At 39.0% G+C, this 22326-nt stretch overlaps 1 protein-coding gene and 1 long non-coding RNA gene across 4 annotated transcripts in view; one reads left to right on the forward strand and one right to left on the reverse strand.

Annotated features, from left to right (window-relative positions):
• Positions 1-7644, reverse strand: part of LOC124554800 (LIM and SH3 domain protein Lasp-like) — a 168845-nt gene extending 161201 nt beyond the window's left edge. For both annotated transcript variants that reach the window (XM_047128453.1, XM_047128452.1), the window contains exon 1: positions 7366-7644. In XM_047128453.1, the coding sequence (XP_046984409.1) occupies positions 7366-7434 (69 nt within the window). In that variant the 5' untranslated portion in view covers positions 7435-7644. The remainder of the gene's footprint in view (positions 1-7365) is intronic.
• Positions 7645-8930: 1286 nt separating this feature from the next.
• Positions 8931-20737, forward strand: LOC124554801. 2 transcript variants are annotated; one of them, XR_006968455.1, is made up of 3 exons: positions 8931-9237; positions 19948-20078; positions 20162-20737. It is a non-coding gene; the product is annotated as an uncharacterized LOC124554801 (long non-coding RNA). The 2 variants fall into 2 exon arrangements; XR_006968454.1 differs by having other exon boundaries at positions 20201-20737.
• Positions 20738-22326: the final 1589 nt, after the last annotated feature.

A 22326-nucleotide genomic window follows, 5' to 3' on the forward strand; every position in this document is an offset into this window, starting at 1 on the left:
GCCGATAGCTATCCAAATCAAGCGGGTTTTTACCGGGTTTAAGCACCGGAATGATGGTACACTCCCGCTATTATGATGGAAAGACGCAATCGCAAGAGATTCGGTTGAAGATGATGAGATGTCGCTTGTAGTCAGATAAGAGATGATTAATCATTTGACTGTGGATCCGATCTGGCCCAGGAGCAGTGTTGGGTTAATGCGCAAGGGCACTGAGGAGCTCCCACTCTGTAAATGGGGTGTTATAGGGTTCACTGTGGCGTGTAGCGAACGAGAGGACATTTCTTTCCATCCGCCGTCTGAGGGTGCGAAAGGCTGGGGGTAGTTCTCTGACGCACAGGCTCAAGCATAGCGCTCAGCAATCGCGTTTGCGTAGGTAGATAACACGCCATTTATGTTAATGCCAGGGACACCTGTTGAGGTCTGGTACCCAAAAAGACGTCTGATCTTCGTCCAGACTTGGGAAGGCGACGTATAGCACTCAATGGTCGAGACGTATCTCTCCCAACACTCCTGCTTCCGTCTTTTGATAAGCTGGCGTACACGGGCACGGAGCCGCTTAAAGGCTCTCAGATGCTCTAGGAAATGGTACCTCTTATGTTACTGTAGAGCTCGCCGATGCCCTGTAATTGCCTCAGCGCCTTCTGGCGACCACCAAGGGACTGTCTTTCGCCAGGGGCTCCCTAAAGAGCTAGGGATCGCGTTTTCTGCTGCAGAAACGATTATGGTAGTCACCTGCTCAACTATCACATCGATGTTACCAAGTGGGGAAGATTCAACACTGACATCAGAGGTGAAAGTTTCCCAGTATGCCTTGTTTAAAGCCCATTTGGGCAGGCGTCCGTGGGCCTGACGCCGGGGCAGTGGCAGGAAGATGGGGAAGTGGTCACTATCACACAGGTCGTCACGTTCTCTCCAGTGGATAGATGGGAGAAGTCCTGGACTGAAAATGGATAGGTCAATGTCCGAGTAACTACCACGAGCCACAATGAAATGTGTGGCAGCCTCAGTATTTAAGAGGCAGAGTTCGAACTGAGACAGTAAAGTTTTGTCATCTCTAACTTCGCCAGTAAGCACAGTGCCACCCCATAATGCGTTATGAATGTTAAAATCTCCCAAATGTAGGAAAGGTTTAGTGAGATGATGAATCAGTGCAGCTAATACATTCATGGGTACTGCCCCATCTGGAGGAAGATATACACTGCAGACAGTTATTTCCTGTGTCGTCCTTATTCTGACACCCACAGCTACAAGAGGGGTTTGAAGGGGCGCAGTTTCACTACAAACTGAGTTCAGGACAAACGCAAACTCCACCTCACTCTCTATTATAGTCGCTACGGTTCCTGTAATATCCCTTACAGCCGCGGAGGGCAGGGGTCCCATTGCCGGGAACCAGGTTTCCTGGAAGGCAATGCAGAAAGCAGGTGTAAAGCTTCACAGTTGCCGTAGTTCAGCCAGGCAGTGGAAAAAACCGCCGCAATTCCACTGGAGGATGACATCGTGAGACTGGGAAGGCATGGAACATTCAATGAGGCAGTCTACACCTCAGTCACCTGCTGCCACCAACATATTGCATGAGCAGTCTGTATCCATTGCGTCTGAAGGTCCAGCGAGATCTAGGCCCTCAGCAGAGGCCACAATCTCCACCTTATCCCCAGACACAGAGCTTGTAGGTAGCGGTGGTGTGGGTGCCACCGCAATTTCCTTGGTGTTAGGGGGTCTTCTTTTTGGACTTTTCTCGCTGCTCCTTAGGTTTCTCTGGCTGGGAGGGTTTCACTGATTCAGTCTCCAGGACTGAGGATCATGAAGTCTTACGACCAGCTGCTTCTGAGCACATCAGCCACTGGCGGGCGTCATCTTTCCCATTAGCAGAAACCTGGGAAGGGAGTGACCCAAGGGACCCCTTTCTGGCGAGACGAGTCGAGAAAGACTTAAGCTTCTCCAGCTGAGAATTACGGACTGGTGTCCCAAATGGTTGGGGTGGAGGGGGGTGAGGTGCGGGGGGCAGTGCTCCCGATGTAGTTGGTGCAGGAGCAATTGGGGGGGGGGGGGGGGATGCTCCCCTCCATCAAGGGGCAGGTGTAGCCTTGTGGCTCAGAGCTGACTGGAATTCGCGGAACCGATGGGGCTACAACTCTTCTCGCAGCAGCAGCCTATGAGGAAGTCATAGCCACAGGATGTAGGCACTCATTTTCCCTTAGCATCAGCGCAGGTCAGTCGGTCCAGGGTCTTTTACTCCATATTATTCCTCTCTTTCTGTGAAATCCTGCGGTCTGGCGGTCAAGGTGAATGATACTCTCTGCAGCTGATACAGATGAGAGGCGGGGCACATGGATTTTTGGGATGTGATGGACGTCCACAATCTCAACATGTGATGCTGGAAGTGCAGCAGGGAGACATATGGCTGAACTTCCAGTATTTAAAGCATCGCATCAGGGGAGGGATATATGGCTTTACATCACAGCAGTAGACCATCACCTTGACCTTCTCGGGTAAGGTATCACCCTCGAAGGTCAAGATGAAGACTCCGGTGGCAACCTGATAATCCCTTGGACCCCGATGGACGCACCACACGAAATAAACACTTCGCCACTCTAAATTGGCGTGCAGCTCGTCATCAGTCTGAAAAAGAAGTCTCTGTGGACTACACTATTCAAAAGAATTAGGGGAACATGTGCATCAACATCCGGTATGAAAGATATTTTGATACAAGCGGACCTGTAGTCTTACTTCATGGCTTGAGATATTCGCTTTCAGTGTAGGCAACAATTACAATCTTTCAGAATCTGTTGGATGTGTTTTGTTTTAGTGTCAGATGACCCCTCACATGGAACTGAGTACCAGTGTCCCTGTGTTTTCTAGTAAGTACAAAGGCGGCTGTTATTTTTTTTTATCTCGAGCTAGCATTCAGGTTTCATATAAATCTCTGCAAAGAACAACATAGTGCGTTTTAGAGTAGGACCTCCACTATAGTGTTCTGTCAAAGCAGCTGAAGGGTAATATTGTCGAGTAACTCGCGCAGGTTACTTCGCTAAGTTTATAAATGTGATATGCGACGAGCTACGAGTACCATTCAGCAATCGTCGCAGGAGAGCGCTCCAACACACACAGTATACCGTACTTTATATCGATTGAGGGTTCTACTCTGGGTGAGTTCAGGCTTAACTTTCGGAACAACAGTAAAAAAAGTATCTGACGAGAAGCTTCCTCGGAAGTGATGTGTATAGGTATGAAGATGGTAACCTACGTGTATGGACCGATGATTTGCTTCGGCGCCCATCTGTGATTGTACACGCCTGTGGAGGAGTCATCCTTAACGCTTACGTTTTCTCCTCGCCCTACAGGTGCAAGTGGTTGTTGATTTTGTAGAACGACAATGCTTAAACACAGAGCTCGTCTCCTGGAATAGTATTGTCAACAGAAAGCCATTCATCCCACGAAGCGACAAGTAAGTTTCCATGCCAAAATGTCATTAGTACAGATTTTGCAGTCGTCGTAGTCATTTCACTCTGATACCTTGGGTGCTGCAAACAGCTTTACAACACAATGATACCCGAGTTCAGGCATCATCAACAGTACTGTTTCATAGCTGCTTGGGATAATTACACCGTAGTAATTATACTACGACCACGCCGAACTGACATACCCATTTTACAAATTTAAGGAGTATTGTAATATCGAATTCTTCGCTTTTAACTGTATCCTAAAAGTTGTCAGTTTCGTCGCAATTTTTCGCTGTAATGTTTTCGTTTTCGCGATTTTTCCTCAACTCATGAATATTTAACATTATTTCGATATTAAGCGATGAACATAAAATAACAGGTTAGATGGATTAAACATGTACGCAAATACAGTAGCAGGTCCAAATTACTAGTAAGCACAACCCGCAAGCCAATCCTAAGTTCCCACCTCCCCCTCGATCACAAAATCTGATTGTCTTTCACATCCCTACGGCTTCATAGTGTTGGCAATGCGCTCTGTGGAAATCTGTACTGAACAGTTCTCAACGGCCTGCACTATAAGGCGCCTACTTTGCAGAGTTTAAAAAGTGTGTCATTTCTGTGGTGACGCGCCAGTATAAACGCGCGTGATTTAATGCTGCGCGATCGCATCGCTAACATGTAAGGTGAGAGAAACACTTAACGTGTCTCATAAAACCAATAATGCCATGTGGAGCTATTTAGAGGTATATATCTTACAGAATTAATGTTAGCCACGTCGTGTACTGTGCGATTATGAGCGTAGGTGCTAAGCGCTGAAAACGAATCCTGATACAATATGAAACAATAAGACATACTGAACATATGCCGAGAATTTTATGGATTCTATTGAGCAGGACTAGAGTGAATGGCAGAGTATAGTTGTTATCTGCCATTTGTGTGTTAGTGAAACTGCCACCCAGAAAGAACCGGCACAGACAGTTTTTAATGTGTGTGAAATCTTATGGGACTTAACTGCTAAGGTCATCAGTCCCTAAGCTTACACACTACTTAACCTAAATTATCCTGAACACACACACACACACACACACACACACACACACACACACACACACACTAACCACTGCATCTCACATGGCACCTCTACATCTATAAACATACTCCACAAGGCATCCTACAGTGCTCTGTAAAGGTTATCTTGTACTATTACTGCTGCTAGTCATTGCAGTCTGACTAACATTAACCAGGAAGTTCTCTCTGTGCCAGTCCTTGTACAATGAGCAAAATTGCACGGGCTCTTCTACATAAGACACAGCAAACCTTTTTTTTTCCCAAAACATTACTCAGCAGGTCAGAGTATGTTTAACATTTATCCTCAACTTAAGGTACAGGTATCCTGAAATCTTACTGATAATCAGTGTTTAACAAATTTATTCATGCTGGACCATGAGACTACAACCCCAACATTTCTGAATGTTATTTATTGAGGTCTCTGCCACAGTTGCATATTTAAGTTGCTGGTCCTTTCACCAGCAAATGTTGGATTTACATTTCTGAAAGTGTCAAACACTTTTGAGATGGTATTTGAAATTGGAAGTTGCACTTAAAAATTTACTATCATTGAAGCGCAGCGCACACACATTTTATTGTAGATTTCCTATTAATCTCTTTCCCTTGGAATTTACTTCCATGTTAACAAGACACTTCATTTGAATTCTATTAAATCTGAAAGGAGTTGTGTAAGTAATTCACATTCTACTTTCTCGTTAATTTGAATAGTTCAAGATAATACAGTATTTGTGTAATTTTGAGGCAAACCACACACCTGGACACATATGGGCTCTTTCCATTTTGTGGTCCTCAGATAGGAGACGGAAAAGGGGGGGGGGGGCAGTATCTTTTACAGAACAAAACCTTGCAGACAGATGACTAATACCCAATTACTACCCAGACAATTCTGTTTATAATAAAACAATAGTTCTACGCACAATATCTTTGGAAAAAACACTTGCCATGTGTGTCTATTGTGATAAGTTTGACTGCATCACACCATGGCACTATTTACAGTTACAGGCACAAACAAACAACTATTATTGAAAATTTAACTACCGAGTGTATTCTTCCACCTTACAGTAATACTATACAGTCATGACTTGACATACTGGAGGAGACTGCATTATGGTTGAATGTTATGCTTACTTATTATGTAAGGAATCCATAGCCTGAACATATTGTTATAGTCCGTCACACTAAGAAAGCATACTGATGAATTACTTTGCTCTAGAACCAACCATACCTCTAGGACGCACATAGTTTACTGTTAATCTCACCAGCAACTATTTTAACTATAATTTATGCAAAGGCACTATTTTGTTATCCCTCAGTTTTTGAACAGCAGTTAGATATCGTAGTGTTACAACTTTGTCAACAGTTGTGTGCAAAGTTCATAACTGTGTCTTCATATGAAGCTTACTGTATCATAATCCGATCATGCTGAAATCATACCAACATGACCACAAAAATAAATAAAAATTGACATTCAGCGTCAAAATCTCCAAATTTACCATAACCAAACATCCAGTACATCTGGATGACAGGAAGACAAACTATTTTAGAAACATACATTACACCCTCCACCACAATTCAAGTTCAGCTACTCAGTATGATAGACAGCAAAGAAAGTGAAATTTATGGTACACAGACATTAGAACAACCTACTACAAAGCCCATAAAAAAAATCTCCCTCGTATGTACATCTTTATGACAACTCTTACTTTTGGAAGACAGAAATACCATCACTGTTACAAGTCTTTCCTCCTGAAGTACTTAAACAATATACCTAATTCTTGCAGTAAGGAACACCCTTTCCCAGTCTACGTCTGTATACAATGTCTAACTAGAACCTCATATTTGTATATTACTGAGTAATGATTTTTTGCCAAACTAGAATCACTGCGACTTACTGGGCATTTTGTAATTTTCTGCAGTGCCATAGGATTTGTTCACGTGTTTTCAAGTTTCCAGTAGTGTTTTTGTTTTCTTCATTTATTTCCTTACTGTGGATGTTGCACTTACAATATAGATTAAGTATTTTGCGAGTCGTACGGTATCAGGCGGCTATTCCGGTGTTATTTACTGCACTCTCATTCAGGAGGACTGGCGTTTATTAACTGTACCGCCACTCTGACTTGGGTTTTCCATAGTTTCCCCTGGTCGCCAAGGTGGATGCTGGGAAGGCTCCTTTGATTAGGCCATAGTCTATTTCCTGCCCTATCCTCATCTTGTCCTATTTCGTTAATGTTCTATATGTATACATTATTTGTGTAAGATTCTGACATGCCCAAAACTATTTTACCAAACGGTCTACGGACGACAAAATAAATAACGCAAATTTCTGTTGGTAAATAACCCAGTAGATAATAGAACAACAGAAAGAAGCAATTACAACTAACTACACTCCATTACGGTCTCTCTCCTCCCTCCCCCCCCCCCCCCCCCCACACACACACACACACACACCAAAGCAACGAACCTGTCAATGACATTACACATAGGTACAACTACAGTAACTGTTTAGAGTTTTTAAAGAAAATGATGCCTAAATTCTGTACACATTGAGTTTAGCAACTCTGATACGTCACAATACCTCCCAACTTAATTATTTGTATTAAGCATAAATAATTCACGTAAGCACAGTTATCGGACAAGAAACATTCACGTCCAGTATACAGCACCCTGAAACGACAAATTACTTAGCACAATTTACCGGTTTTCTTTACCATAGTAACCCAAGTGACATTATCAACAACTCGTCTTTCATCTTAAAGTCGGTTTAGAGCAAATACACTTGTCATTGCGAAACTGTCAAAGACGCATTGACAATATACACATATACCTTAACAATGAAAAATAGGAGGGTGTCACTTACCTTGTCCAAGCATTTTAACTCTTCAATAGGATACACGGTCTTTTCACACCTGGCACACTTTTTGTTCATCTTTAGGTGATAGAAATAGTTGCTGCACTGCTCAAATGTAAAGTTTTAGCACTTCAAATAATCATAAAACATTTACCATGCGATATCTAAATTATCGCTCACTACAGTCCGCAAATTACACGACGAGCAGGGTTTTTCGACCAAAAACATACAATTAACACAAACTATCTACTTGGAGCACGAAGCCTACTGACGTAAAAGGTGTGGATAAGAGTGTATATGAATGAATTCGAGAATAGAATCTCTGGTTTTCAGAGATTTTGTTTAGTACCGCAGAAAAACTTTTAATGGATTTCACCGGTGGCAACCTGTTTCTGTTATTATGATTTTAAAGGGCAACTGTAAGAGATGTCAGCTAAAACTTTCAAACGTACTGCAGCGTCAGTAATAAAATATTCTTATTTTTGATTGAAAGCAATGTAAAATAAGATACATCAAGCAAAACTTCAACTTCCTTGAACCGAAATCAAAATTACTAATATTTTATTCGCTACCTATTTGTTTCGCGGAAAGTTTATGTCTTCTTTAACAAATTTCCAGTATCCTTAAAAACTGTAACAGAACTAATACTCCAGTGATACTAATCTACACACTTCCACCGAAAGTAATAAAAACACAAATCGATCAAACACATGCTTCATGAAGGAAAAAACATTATTCAAATTTCAGTAACGTAGCAGACAAGTGACTGTAATTTTGTTAGCTGTTATAATGTGTTACAACCTCGTCTGATTCACAATTATGGCTGGCATGATTGTTCACCTGCAGCTATTCAAGCTATTATTAGTCTAGCTCATGACTGGCGGCAAAGGGGATATCAAAGTTTCTTAATATCAGTAGATTCTTCTCTGAAAGTCAGGATGCCAATGTTTTCAAGTTGTTTTTCGCGACATCTTAAGCGAATTCCTTTAAATTTCTACAGGTTCAGATTTGACTGTATGTTATTTCCGTTACTCCAATTTTCCAATCAAATGTGACTCTTCGCCTTTAGTTTATATACACTGATGTATAAACTTTCGTTTATATATCTTTCTCGGCCTGCAAAGGATAACAAACACTTGGGCAGTGTAGGCGATACAAGTGCTTTGAAATTAAACGCATTGTACACAAACAGCAAATTTCCCAATATTTAAACAATGAACCTTGTTAACAATATTTATTAACGAAAAGGCAAATACAGTGTATATGACTCTTGTATTCAGTGAACAAAGCAGTGGTGCCAACTATCAAAGGCGAAATAAGCTACATGTGTCTACAAAAATAATTCCAGAAAAAAATTCGAAATTAAATAAGGCGAATTATGTGGAGCTTTATTTTTGCAATAATTATACTGTGTAACAGACTAGCATGAATTTATATCTATTTTCTTCATTTGAAATTTGCTGGACATAACAGTAGTACAAACAATTGACAGTAAATGTATAACATTGTTTGAATTACATACCTCTGATAATTTGGAAACAACACACCAGCATTCTCATTAGTTGAAAGGATGATACGCATCACCATAGATGTTAACGTAAAAACTAATTTGCATCAATGAAACACATATTAGTATTGCTTCTTTCAAATCATATGTGCATTGCAGTGCGGTTGACATCTTAGCAAATTACTGCGCTGGATAAAAGTTAGGTGTTCCTCTCGTCATTTCAGTCGCGTGCGGATTTTTATTGCAATGGTGAAGCATACGAATACTGATTAATCCTGCATAAACCAAAGATTGGTTTACTTAGAACAGCTTCCTTAATTATTGTGAAGTTGTGACGCCTTGTTGCTGTCAGTTATGCTGCAACAGCGTTTCCAGTAAGGCACCTAAATGTTTATATTTAACAGCTATGTTTTTGGTCTTGTATATGTTTATGCTGCCGAGTCTTTAATACACACCAACATGGTTTAGTTTGCTTTATTGTGCTTTTTAATTCACGCTAATAATACATTTTCATGGGCTATTAAAGTTTGTTTTCAAAGCTTAGTTCAGTTCAAATAACATTCCTTTAATCAACTAGGATTTTAATGCTTTCCTATAATCGAGGAAAGGAAAGCAAAAAAAGCCAAACGATTGTGAAACAAATCATACTTCCAGACACCAACTAAGTAAGTAGTTTTGCAGCCAAATGCTACTAAAACGAAAGCAGAGCTAGCTCTAAAAAAGCTGATTTGGCAACAATGGAACACACACACACACACAAGCACGCGCGCGCAATGCAGGAGTGACTATTAATTATACACACATATACACTCATTGTTGACAGTCCCCTGTTATACACATCGATACACCCATTGTTCAGAGCCCTCTCAACAGCGTCGATCCTATCGATGTAAATGTACCATGTCCCAATACACCTCGTTACGTTTATGTCGCAATCAATTTACATTCAGGATTTCTCGAAATTTTACAAATTAATTCTTGCTCAAACATTTGTTGAAAATGACTGCTGTATTGTTTTCTGAATCTACTTTACAAATGTCTGTACCTTCATTCATATAACATTTATTCACAAAATAATATTGCACTACAATATGTAATAAATTGGGCCACCTTTGATACTTTGGGGTAACTTTGTCCCATATTCAGGAAAATGATAAATTATTTTCCTGCGGAGAATATGCAAAATGTTCTGGAAATCCATGTGCTCTATACTCTTTGATAATACGCATAATCATAATCTAAGCTGTTCACACTGTTTTCCAACTGTGTTTTCTTGTTGGAAGCATTGTTATAAGCGATGCCCTTCTTTGGTCGTGGTAAAGTAGTATAAAAAACTTTCTTGTCTGTGGGTCTTAATTTCCCCTGTAAAATTCGAGTAAGTACCACTTTCTTTACATTGTTTTGTATAAAATAACATAAAGCTTAATTTCTGTGTACTTTCATGAAAAATTTCGAAATTGCATTTGGTGTTGAAATATATGTTTTCTAGAACAATTTTATCATCGACCAAAAGTTGCCCAATTGAATTATACACACTTCCCCTCATTTGAGATTAATTTGCTCTATTTGCAGATAATGAAATTTATTATTTTTGGTGAACATTGCATCACAATAGAAGTGGAAGCATCCCCAGGGTGCACTTCTTACATACTTACAAACATTTGAGACTTAGTTTACCATCGTAGTGTACTCGTGACAGTGAACAATGTTTGCAATCTCTTTCAATTTGGTGAAAATGCCACTGAAGTACAAAAGAATTGTCAGAAGTAGGTGATACTGTGATTACAGCCCAGAAACTGTGGAAAAATGCCCACAAGCTGTTAGAGGAAGGAGACATCAGAGCAAATCTGAAAAACTTTTTAATATCTCAAGAAAAACCATAGTTAATAAACTGACGTCAAAGGAAAGAATTACTTCACATCCAGAATTCCCTCGGATTTTTGCTATTGAAGAAGAAGCACAGTTTGTAAAATGTGTTTTGCAACTGACTGAATTTGGGTTTCCTGTCGCTCCAATGGAACTCCAAATGATTGTGAAGTCATACGTCCCCAGACAGTGACGTATAGTTTCTAGATTCAAAGACAACTGTCCAGACCATAAATGGCTCTTGGGTTTCACAAACAGCACCCTGAACTTTATGTATGCTTTGCAACCAACATTAAAAGGAGTAGAGCTGCTGTCAATGAGCGTGTTCTCAGAGAATTTCAGTCTTTCTTTGGGCCTTTGTCCTGCTTCAATGCGGGGTCAGCCTTATTACGGATTTTGCAGTGTTAGTTGCAGAGGGTGGCTGGATGCCCTTCCTGCCGCCATCCCAAACCCCCGGGATGGAAGTAGTGTACTCCAGCTGTCTGCGTCTAGTGTAAGCCATGAAATAGTGTGAACGTGTTCAAATGTTTGTGAGTCCTGTAACTGAGGTGGAACATTGGGACCATCCCAGTATTCACATAGCGGGATGTGGAAAACCACCAAAAAACCACATCCAGGCTGGCTGGCACACTGGCCCTCGTCATGAATCCGCTGGGCAGATTCAATCTGGGACCATCGCGCCTACCTGAGTCCAGGAAGTAGCACATTAGCGATCTCGGCTGCCCTGGCAGGTCTGTGTTCTCAGAGAATATGTTGAACATTTGCATGCTGAGGTGAAAGATGTACCAGCAAGCAATATATGGAACTTCGATGAAACCAGTCTTACCGACAATCCTGGGAAAAAGAAATTTCTCACAAAAAGAGGTTTCAGAAAACATTTGTAACTCCTCCAATAGTAGCACACCTATAATGTTCGCTGGCAATGCTGACAGACCAATTTTTTCTCCATTCGTTGTTTACAAATCAGTACATTTATAGTCTACGTGGACAAAAAATGGGCCCATTAGATGCCTTTACTCACATAGCCCTAGTGGATGGTTTGACTGTAACACATTTAGCAAGTGGTTCACCAAGTTGATGCTACCAAGATTGAAAAAGCTGAAGGAAAGAAGGTAGTAAGTAATCTGTGATAATTTGTCCTCACATTTCTATGTTCTAGAGCTCTGTGGTCAGAACAACATTTCATTCATCTGTCTGCCAGCAAATAGTACCCACATTACGTTTGGAGATTGCTTTCTTTGGGCCATTGAAAGCAGCCGTGAGACAGAACCATACAGAGTGGGAAAGCTGCAAGCAAGCTTCCAAAGACACTGTTTTGCAGAAGCAGCACTTCCCATTTCTGTTAAGAAGGCTAATGGATATAGTTGGTAAAAACTCAGCAAAAACCTAATAGCAGATTTCAGAAGGTGCAACATACATCTAATCAATGTTGATCAAATTCTTTGGCATCTCCCTTCACAGACTTCTGACAAAGGTGTTGTACAAAACTCTTTCACTGAAGCTCTTCAAAATAAAAGATCTAAATGGACTTCTGGTATTGCCAGTAACAGAAGGAGGAAGCCATCTCTCTTAGAGATTCTTCCAAAGAAGAGGATTGTCTAAGATGTCTGATCAGGCCACCATCACCTGTAGTGTCTGAAGTGGATGACACCCAGTTAGTAACCAGGCCAAAGATGAGAGGTCCAGAATTTGGCAAAGTTGTGCACACTGTGGGACAGTATGTGATCTTCAAATATGAAGGGGAATATTTTCTTAGTGATGATGGAGCTACAATAAGTTCAATGCCAAAAGATGAAATGAAGTATGACTTTGATGAAATAATTTGTGCCATTCATCCTCCAAAATAGATAAGCCAACATGGTTTCTTCTGTGTGCCAGAGCTTGATGTCAGAGTTAATAAGTCACAATAGAGACTACTTTTTTGTTAAATCTTTCCAGACTTGGAAGTGCAAATGCTTGAATCACCTGTAAATGAGAAGAAGAGGATAATGGAAATGCCAAGAAAAAATCACTGGTGTATCAGTTCCTTTAGTGAGGAGTCTGACTTCAGTGTTAATGATTCTACAGGTGATGACCTAGAGTGTTAGTAGCTGAACTGTGGCACTAATGAGAACCCTACACAAAAAGTGGATGAATCATGGAAAGAGGACCTGAAAGAAAATATTGCAGTCAGTTACAACATACAACCCTACCCAGTTAAAATTGTTTATTTTGTCACAGAAGATAGAACCAAGAAATTTAGACTGATGTGCGTGGAGAAAACTACAAAGTTTTGGAAGTGGTCAGCAGAAGGGAAAGATGACAAAATGACCTATGATTTTTCAGACATTAAAATGAGAATACATGAACCCAGACCAATTAGGAGAGGACTCTGTTTTGGAACTGGCCAACTTCATTCTTTTCTGATCTCATAAATATACTTCCTCCATTGTTATAGGCCTATGTATAATACTTTCATTCAGTAAGGTATTAAGTAAAGTACCAGTACATAACATTAACTGCCATTTTTCTGCATCACTTTATCTTACAGAACCTGTATTAACATTATTCCTTCATAATTTATGTACAATGTTGACCAAATGATGAAAAATTATTTTCCAGAAAAATATAACTCTAATGGGATAAAGTTGTCCTACAGCCCACTTAGGAAAATAAGGTTTTTCCCAAATGACAATAATTAATTATGCAATCTATGTCAAAATTCAATGCTGAGAAAACCATCACTTTTACTGCAGAATTTCATTATGTTTTTGGAAGCAAAAATGAATGACATAATAAACTTCAGTCCCGAAATCTGCAAAAAGAGGGCCAATGTTGCCCAGTTTAGGGTACCTACTCTGAATTTTTAGTAAAGTTACCCTACCCAGCAACAGTGTCTTTCCCACTGTCTTCATTTATGTTAACAGGCTCATCAGACTTTGATCAAAAATATTCAAAATATTACGTTAGTACAGCTTCTGACAATGCTACATACTCAGCAAATGTAAATTTTGTAACACTCTTCCAAAATACAGGGGTGTTTGTAAATTATCTTTACAACTTAAGAATTCAATAACTTCAAAACTGTACTAGATATTAACAAATGGTTTTCAACATGTGATAAGATAACTCATAAAGACTTTTTTTCTTCCAGGTGATGCAAAATTAAACTTGTAAACCTAATAAATTGTAGATGCAACAGTAAAAAGTTTAGTGTATGGCCAAGTTTGTACAGATGATGTCTGATATCCAAGTGCAATGAAACTTTCGCCTTCGCCGAACATTTGCACTTAGCGTATGTCATTTATGGAAACAGGTAGTGAAAAAAAATAGGGGGGGGGGGGTGGATCACCCATCTGTTTCAGATACCAACATGGACAACATTTGCAAGAAGTCTTGACAAACTCATTGGGTACAACAGCCAGAGAGTTTAAAACAGTGCACCATGTCTTCCATAAGATGGAAGATAAGGTGCAGCTGCTTCAGGCATTAAAACCTACAGAGAAATAATGCCTTTTTGGAAAAAGATTTGTTTCTCTGATGAGGCAATGTTTCATGTGCACAGCAAACTGAATCATTATAATGTTTTTGTATGGGGTGCACAGCATTCTCATTTTATACATGAAACGAAAGAGACAGTTCCAAGGTCAGTGTTTGGTGCGGACTGATTCACAATTGCATCATTGGTCCACTCTTTTCCATTGAATCTGCTGTCAGTGGTGGTATATACCTGTACTTATTACAAGGGTTTGCTGTGCAACAGTTGGAATACCTGCAACCTGGTGTCACATTCCAACAGGATGAGGCATCACCTCATTGGTCCCTAAATATCTTTAAATTTCTGGTTGAAAAGTTTTCAGATAAGTGGATTGGATAAGATGGTCCAGTTTTATGGCAGCTATGATCTCGTGACCTCACACCACTAGACTTCTTCATGTGGTGTCCACCTGTTTAGCTGGGTGGTAACATGCTCCCCTCCCGTGCAAACGGGCCCAGGTTCAGTTCCCGGCCAGATTGGAGACTTACTCCACTCGGGGACTGGGTATTGTGTTGTCCTCATCATCATTTCATCCTCATTGCCACCACACAAGTCACCCAATGTGGCGTCAACTGAAATAAGACTTGCACTTGGCAGCCAAACTTCCCCCAATGTGGCCTCCCTGCCATTTTTTTTCTTCATTTTGTGTTTTGTAATGGATCTGGTGTTCCAAACCAATGTTAGAGACCTACAGGACTTGAAAGCATATGTTTGCAGTGCATTTGAACATATTACCATAGAGATCTTGAATCACACATGGAGAGAAATGGAATTCTGACTCTACGTTATCTGTGCCTCTCAGGCTGCACATATTGATGAGTATGAATGAGGAAATAAAACTTTATGAGTCATCTTATCACATCTTGAAAACCATTTGGTAATATCTAGTCTAGTCTTGAAGATATGAAAGTCTTAAGTTGTAAGGATAATTTGTGGACACCCTGTATTACATTTCTAAATAGTCTGTTTACATAGCCTTATGGAGGCTTAAGCTCCATAAATGGACACCCAGTCTGCATCGACAGAACCATCTAAGAGAGCAATATTTTCAGTCCCTCCAGATGTTAAGTTTAAATCTTTTGTTTCATACAAACATTTCAATTCTCATGGAGCACGCAAAAAGTAAGTATCATTCTTACAATTTTGAAATGTACTCAAATAATTCACACTATAAATTATATCTGCCCATGTTCCTGGGCTAACATACAGGAGAGCACCTATCAGGTTTCTGTACTTAAGATGATGACTTGCATCTTGTGCTGGTTCTAATTTCAAATTAAGTTTCATTGGTGTGATGTACAACTTTGAATATTCAGTCTCATATAACTTAGCTAGAGATTCAGTATAACTTTCCTGGCTAAGAATCATTACAGTCTTTGCTAATTATAGTCAGTGATGTGCACCAAACTTTGAGTCTACATAGTATTCTCTAGGGCCTAGATTTTGTGCCAACTATTTGTGAAGTATACAATTAGAAACCTTAGTTTAGTTAGGTGTATCCTGTTCATTCAGAAATGCAGGTAGATTCTACAATGGTAGGAGCAATGCAAGTGCAAGACACATCTTGTTTTGCACTGTGAGTCAGCATTCGCATGTGTGTTCATGACAAATTGCAGCTGTTTTGTCTCCTCTGCCCCCCCCCCCCCCCCCCTCTACCTGACCCACCCTCTGCCCCTATCCTCTCAAGCCATTGAACTCATACCAATCATTAGTTGCATGTAGAGGATTGTGACTTGTAGGACACACTAGTTTAAGAGTCAATTATCAACATGCCTTCCAATTAAAGTGAAGATGTCAACAAGACCACAGTTAACAAAGCACTGTTTGTCAATTTATCTCAAGACTTGACTGCTGCAAAAATCAGAATAGTGAAGGTTGTGTCAGAAAACAAGAATGCATGGTGTACTAATGCACAGGAATATGCCCATGTAACTGGTAAACAGTTTGGTGTTGCACAGTTTAATCAACTATTCACTAATACGAAAAGTCAAATAAAAATGAAAACCCATCTGGAGGAAACAGGAGATAAACCGATTAAACTTAAAGGTTGGGAAAAAGATTTGTTGTCATTGCTCTCCCAGCAGGTTAATCCTGTTTTTTAGAAAGGTTCCAGGAGCTATTTTAACTGGTGCCAAGCATGTGTCAACCACTGCTGAATACTGCAATAGATATGTATATGGAGGGAAGTGTCATACACAGGTACAATAGAGGGAAATGTCATATGCAGGTACGTGCCCAGTTGTTGCTCCTGTGACAACAAAACTGACAATCTCAACATACACTTGACTTGGAGTGGAAACTCTTTCAGCACATGAAACTGAAGAGACAAAATACTTGTCCTTACTGCAACTTCAGAGGTTTGTTCCAACAGTTGGAATTACAGAACATTCAAACAAAAAATGAAAAAAATGTATATATAGAAAAAGTTACAGAGGACAGTTCTGGTCAAACAAGTTATTAGAATGAAACATAAATATTGTATTTTTAAGTGTTGTATCCTTTCCACTCCTTTCTTTATTGCCTAAAAGAATGAAATAAAAATACAATTTGTACATTTTTCTTGCTCTGTTTTAATTACTTGACTTTAAATTACAGTTACATTACTTATATACTGTTTATTATATTCGAATAGTACACAATTAAACCAAGAAAAAATACCTACATAAATCTAAGCATTTGCTTCCACTTTTGTCCACCATGAATCTTGCTTCCACTGCTTTCTGGTTGTCTGTCAATAGGCTTGTCTTCATCAGGACTCTCACTTTTGTTGTTTTTGTTGTTGTTGTACTTCTTCTCCTTCTTCTTTTTCTTCTTCTCCTCCTCCTACTCCTCCTCCTTCTCCTCATCCTCCTTTCCTGTCCTCCAAATGATACTGAAAGTAATCGTTGCATGTTGCTTAGAGATACTGTGCAGTACAGCACACATTACTATTAGTTTTGTGGCTCTTTCTAAAGGAAGTCTTGCACAAATACTGATGTTTGGAAATTGTTGATTCAATTGACCTTAGGCTCTCTCCACTTTCGCACTTTTCAGGTATGGACAAAAATTAGTCATCACTGATTAGTATTTCTTGCTGGCTCAAATGAAGTGACTAACCATGGAGATATACCATACTGTCAATCAGCAAGTAAGCAGGCATCCACACTGTATCCTGGAATTATATTTCTAATTAGGCATCATGCACATTACCAAGTCATTCTGCACTTAAGCTAGTAAATTTCTCAGCTGTATCTACTATGACCTGCACAGTAATAGAGGCATAACGTTTGTGACTGATGAATTCATTATCATGTAATGCTGGTTTTCTAATTTCAATATGGGTGCAATCCAGAGTCCCTATAACAGTAGGCAATCGAAATATTTTTTGTCATTCTAGCTTAGCCATATTAATTTACTGCAATCCATCTGCTAGCTAATGTTAACATAACACATTAAAATTGTTAAAGTTTACATGTCGAAGTGTAGGATTCCATTTCTGCTTCACTGACATAGTATCCTTACTGCTCACATTATTTGCATTAAACTACTTGTCATTTTATACAGTCTGTTTCATTTCAAAGCCAACGGCCTTGCCGCAGTGGTAAGACCGGCGCTGCCGGTCTGGGCTAGCACCGTTGGCAAGCGAGGTGCGCTCAGCCCTTGTGAGGCAAACTGAGGAGCTACTTGATTGAGAAGTAGCGGCTCCAGTGTCGGAAACTGACATACGGCCGGGAGAGTGGTGTGCTGACCACATGCCCCTCCATATCCGCATCCAGTGACGCCTATGAGCTGAGGATGACTCGGTGGCCGGTCAGTACCATTGGGCCTTCATGGCCTGTTCGGGAGGAGTGTAGTTTTTGTATTTCCTTTCAAAGCAAGTTATTGTCTTTATCAAAAACTTTTGAGGTAGGGTCTATAGATACAATTTTAAGTTTGTCTGTTACTTTAGCACAGGTAATCAGATTTCTGTCCATGTCTTTGAAGTAAAATGTATTTATAATTTTGATTAGAATCATGTCATCATAAACTGGAAAGTAACAAATTATGGTTCCTAATGTTGTAGCTTGCAATACTTCACCATCCACAGTTTTTACAATCAAAGGCTCTTTGAGAGTTATGCACCCAGAAAAATAGTTTTCATGATCTGTGAAACTTTTATCCATTAACCAATCACTCTATACATTGTTACCTGACTCAACATTACTGTATGCATCGTGGGTTGTACCTCCATTAGAAAACTGCTCATGCTGTTTCTATTCAGCTGATATGCTTGGCATATTAAAGTCTGATCAACTCTTGAATCATACTGCTCATCATAACCGCATGACCTGTTGTTGTTACCACTGCTAGGCTGCTCACTTCATCCTTGTCGCCTACTGCTATGACTGCCTCCTCAATGATGTGTGCTATGAGTCCATGAATCTCTGCTTATTCCTGGCTGGTGATAGTCCCTCTTGCAATGTCATGGAAGGAAGGAAGGAAGATTGGGTTTAACATCCTGTTGACATCGAGGTCCTTAGAGGTGGAGAACAAGCTCAGATTATGTCAAGGATGGGGAAGGAAATTGGCCATGGCCTATCAGAGGAGCTATACCGGCATTTTCCTGGTGCAATTTAGGGATACCGGACACAGGTCTGAACCATCATGCTCCTAAATGCAAGTCCAGTGTGCTAACCACTGCACCACCTCACTCCTGGTTGTCCACATCTATAATATAAAAATTCGTAGTTTTCTTTTCAGTGTGAAATGCATTGGATTTTGTACCCTCATTTCCCTCCTTGTCTCTTAAACCAATCATTTGATTCTAACTTTTAATGTATTTGACTATCTGATTTTCTTCTTTCAAAATTTCAATCAAGTCCACAATATAGATCAAAGATTCTGGCTCTTCCTGGCAAGGTTCTTTCATGCCTTCTGATTTTAATTCTTCACTGTTTTTTTTTCTTTTTTCAAAAGTACTAAAGAATGTTGGTGTGTCATTGTAGTCTTTTACCCTCAGTTTATCCAGATTGTTTTTGCATACAGTTTTCAGTGCTGTCAGTCAGTTCCTTAAAGTATAATTCATTGAACTTTTCTCATTATCTCAAATGCAGTTTCCTTATTGCTCACTAATTCCATTTGCTTCTTCAAAATCATTCCATGCTTGTAGTTCATTGTGATCCGACTCTCTTCATCCTGAAAATCCGCTTTGTCTGTGGTTGTTTTTGTTCTGGAATGCAATACATAATATATTTTCATTTTCATGTATGTTTTGTTTCCAGTTCCCCTTCATGAAACACTGGTACCTTAATATCAGCCACGTCCAATTTCACAAAGCACACTTTTCAAGTAACAGTCTTCCTTTTAGTTCACAATCAATCCCTACTTTTCTGAATAAAAATCTTCTTTTTACTTAACTATTGTGAACTGCTATCATGTTGAGAAACTTTATTAATGACAACATAAATAAAATGTACATCTCTCTTTACACAGTGAACACATGCATGGCACAGAACTGAGTGACTGTTGTATACATGTAGTTGAGAGCCCTCTTGAATCTGTCAACACTATCCATATAAAGGTACCACATTCCAACAAACATCAGTGTAAATTAACAACAGACTTATACCACTAGTGTTTAGGGTCAGAGACTATTTCACCATACTGTTACTATTTATGATTTGATTCAGCAGACACCTTACTCAATTAGGTATATTTAGCTGTTTTGTATTCTAACTTGCAGCATGCCACCTAAAGGCAATGGCGCATTGAAGATTTATCACAAACATATCACATTTATTATTAAATATCAATTAATGATGGATCTGTGATATAAGTCTTCAAGAGATGAAAGACAAAAGCGCCGAGACTATGGTAAGTGTAATGAGTAATGTTGTGGATTACTGTGGTAGCCAAAGTAGGTTCACATCCTGCTATATGCTTTTTTTTCATCTTAGTATTGTTAACACATCCTGGGACTTTCTTTTCAATTTAAGACAAGTATGTACTGCAATACTCAGTGCTGTTTACATTGACATCTGAGTAGAAAACGAAGGATGAAGTAAATATTTGGAAATTTATTTCCAAATATGTGGTGATTTCCAAGCGTGTGGGCAGTTTAAATTGCTGCTAGTAAAATGAGCAGCAATAAATGGACCACTGCAAACAATAAACAGACTGTACAATAAGCTACATAATAATATTAAAACAATAAAATACAGTTCAAAATTTAAAACTATTGTCCATAAATTATTTATTTCAAAAGTGTTGTTATAGTATATATGAATATCTTGAAACACAAAAATTTGTTTGGTCCACGTTCTGTACTTTGTATGTAAACCTGAACAGCTTAATACAGAAGTGTGTCTCCCTTATTGTTTTACTTTAGTAATGGATTTTTAAATGTTTATGGTACTTTTGAATTTCCATGTTATTTGCTTATATGTTTCTTTCTATTAATAATGTGAAATTATTTAGAAATAGTGCACAATTCTGAATTTTTCATAATATATCCACCTATACATGTTTCTGTTTCTTGGCATTACACATGTATTATATGAACATTTGTGTCTTTATAAGATCACTGTCATAATCATTTTAACCATGTATCATCTTATCTTCATTTTTGACTTGTCTTATATCGTCATGTGCTTCTCTGCACACAATGTATGATCTATAGGATAAATAAAATTAGAATTATTATTCCTCGTCACCAATATATTGGTATTTATTTCCAAATATGTGGTGATTTTCAAGTGTGTGATTAGGTAGGAATCTAAGAGATCAGCTTAAATTGCTGAGAGTGAAACAAGGAGCAATAACATTCATATTCTTCCTTTCACAAATAGTTGTATTTCCTAGCATAAGCAAAGATTGCGAAGAGACAGATACTTCACATTTTACAACCAATGGCATCTACAACACATGTGATATTGAAACTAAGCTGTTTTGAAGACTGATTCTTAGTTCTAGATGTAGAACTATTTGAACTTAAAAGACTCTCTCTCTCTCTCTCTCTCTCTCTGTCTGTCTGTCTCTCTCTCTCTCTCTCTCTCTCTCTCTCTCTCTCTCTCTCTCTCTGCAAGGTTTTTTTTTTTTTAAAAAAAACATGTTGAAGTTTTAGTCAAAGAGTACTCCACCTTTTTTCAATATCTATACCCCACAAGCTACCTTATGGCATGTGACAGAGGTTTCTTCCCCTCTTCCTGGCTCTTTCCTCATATCGTGAACGGTGCTTGGGAAGAACTACTGACAATAAGCCTCTGCAAGAGCTCCAATTGCTTTTTTACTTTCTCATTGGGGTAATTTCACAAGATTTGAGGAATATGATGATAGTTTCTCATTGATATTCAGCTTGATGTCATGCCATCTTTGGAGTCTTCAACTGTCTGTTCAAAACTCAGAAACAAGCTCCCTATGATCTGCAGAAATTGCTACACTTGTGTGTAGACATCTCATGTCATCTGTCTCTGGCTAGCTACCAATGATGACTGTCCTTACAAAGAAAGGAAGGGCATTTTTTTAACTTTTTGGGCTTTATACATCTGATTTTCAAATTATTTTATCTTGTTGGTACATATGTTCTTAATGTATCTTTCCATTTTGAGCTGTTTTGAATATTTACTTTATTGTTGACATTCAAAAAGGTTATAGGTGTTTCTGAGTGCTCAGCGAATTTGTAACTTCAAAAAAGATGGATCATAGAATTTGCGTTAAATTGTGCTAAAAAATTGAATAAGGTACAGCAACACATTCAAAAAGTTCAATGTGGGTTTTGGTAAATCTAGTATAAGTAAGACAAGAGTTTACGAAAGAAATAAACATTTCAGTGAGGGTCGAGAAAACTTTGAAGATGACAACCGCCTTGGACACCCTAACACATCAATTACTGACGACAGTGTGGGAGAAGCATAGAAAATGGTACTGTAAAATTGCCAAATCACTATCAGAAAGGTTGCCCATGATGTTGATGTTTCATTTGGCTCATGCCAAGCAGTTTTTTTTTTTATTTTATTTTTATTTTATTTTTATTTTTATTTTTTTTTTTTTTTTATGTTTTGGGCTGAAACGTGTAGCAGCAAAGTTTTTACCAAAATTGTTGAATTTTGACCAAAAACTACAT

This window comes from Schistocerca americana, chromosome X (assembly GCF_021461395.2).
Source record: "Schistocerca americana isolate TAMUIC-IGC-003095 chromosome X, iqSchAmer2.1, whole genome shotgun sequence".
Taxonomy (NCBI): Eukaryota; Metazoa; Arthropoda; class Insecta; order Orthoptera; family Acrididae; genus Schistocerca; species Schistocerca americana.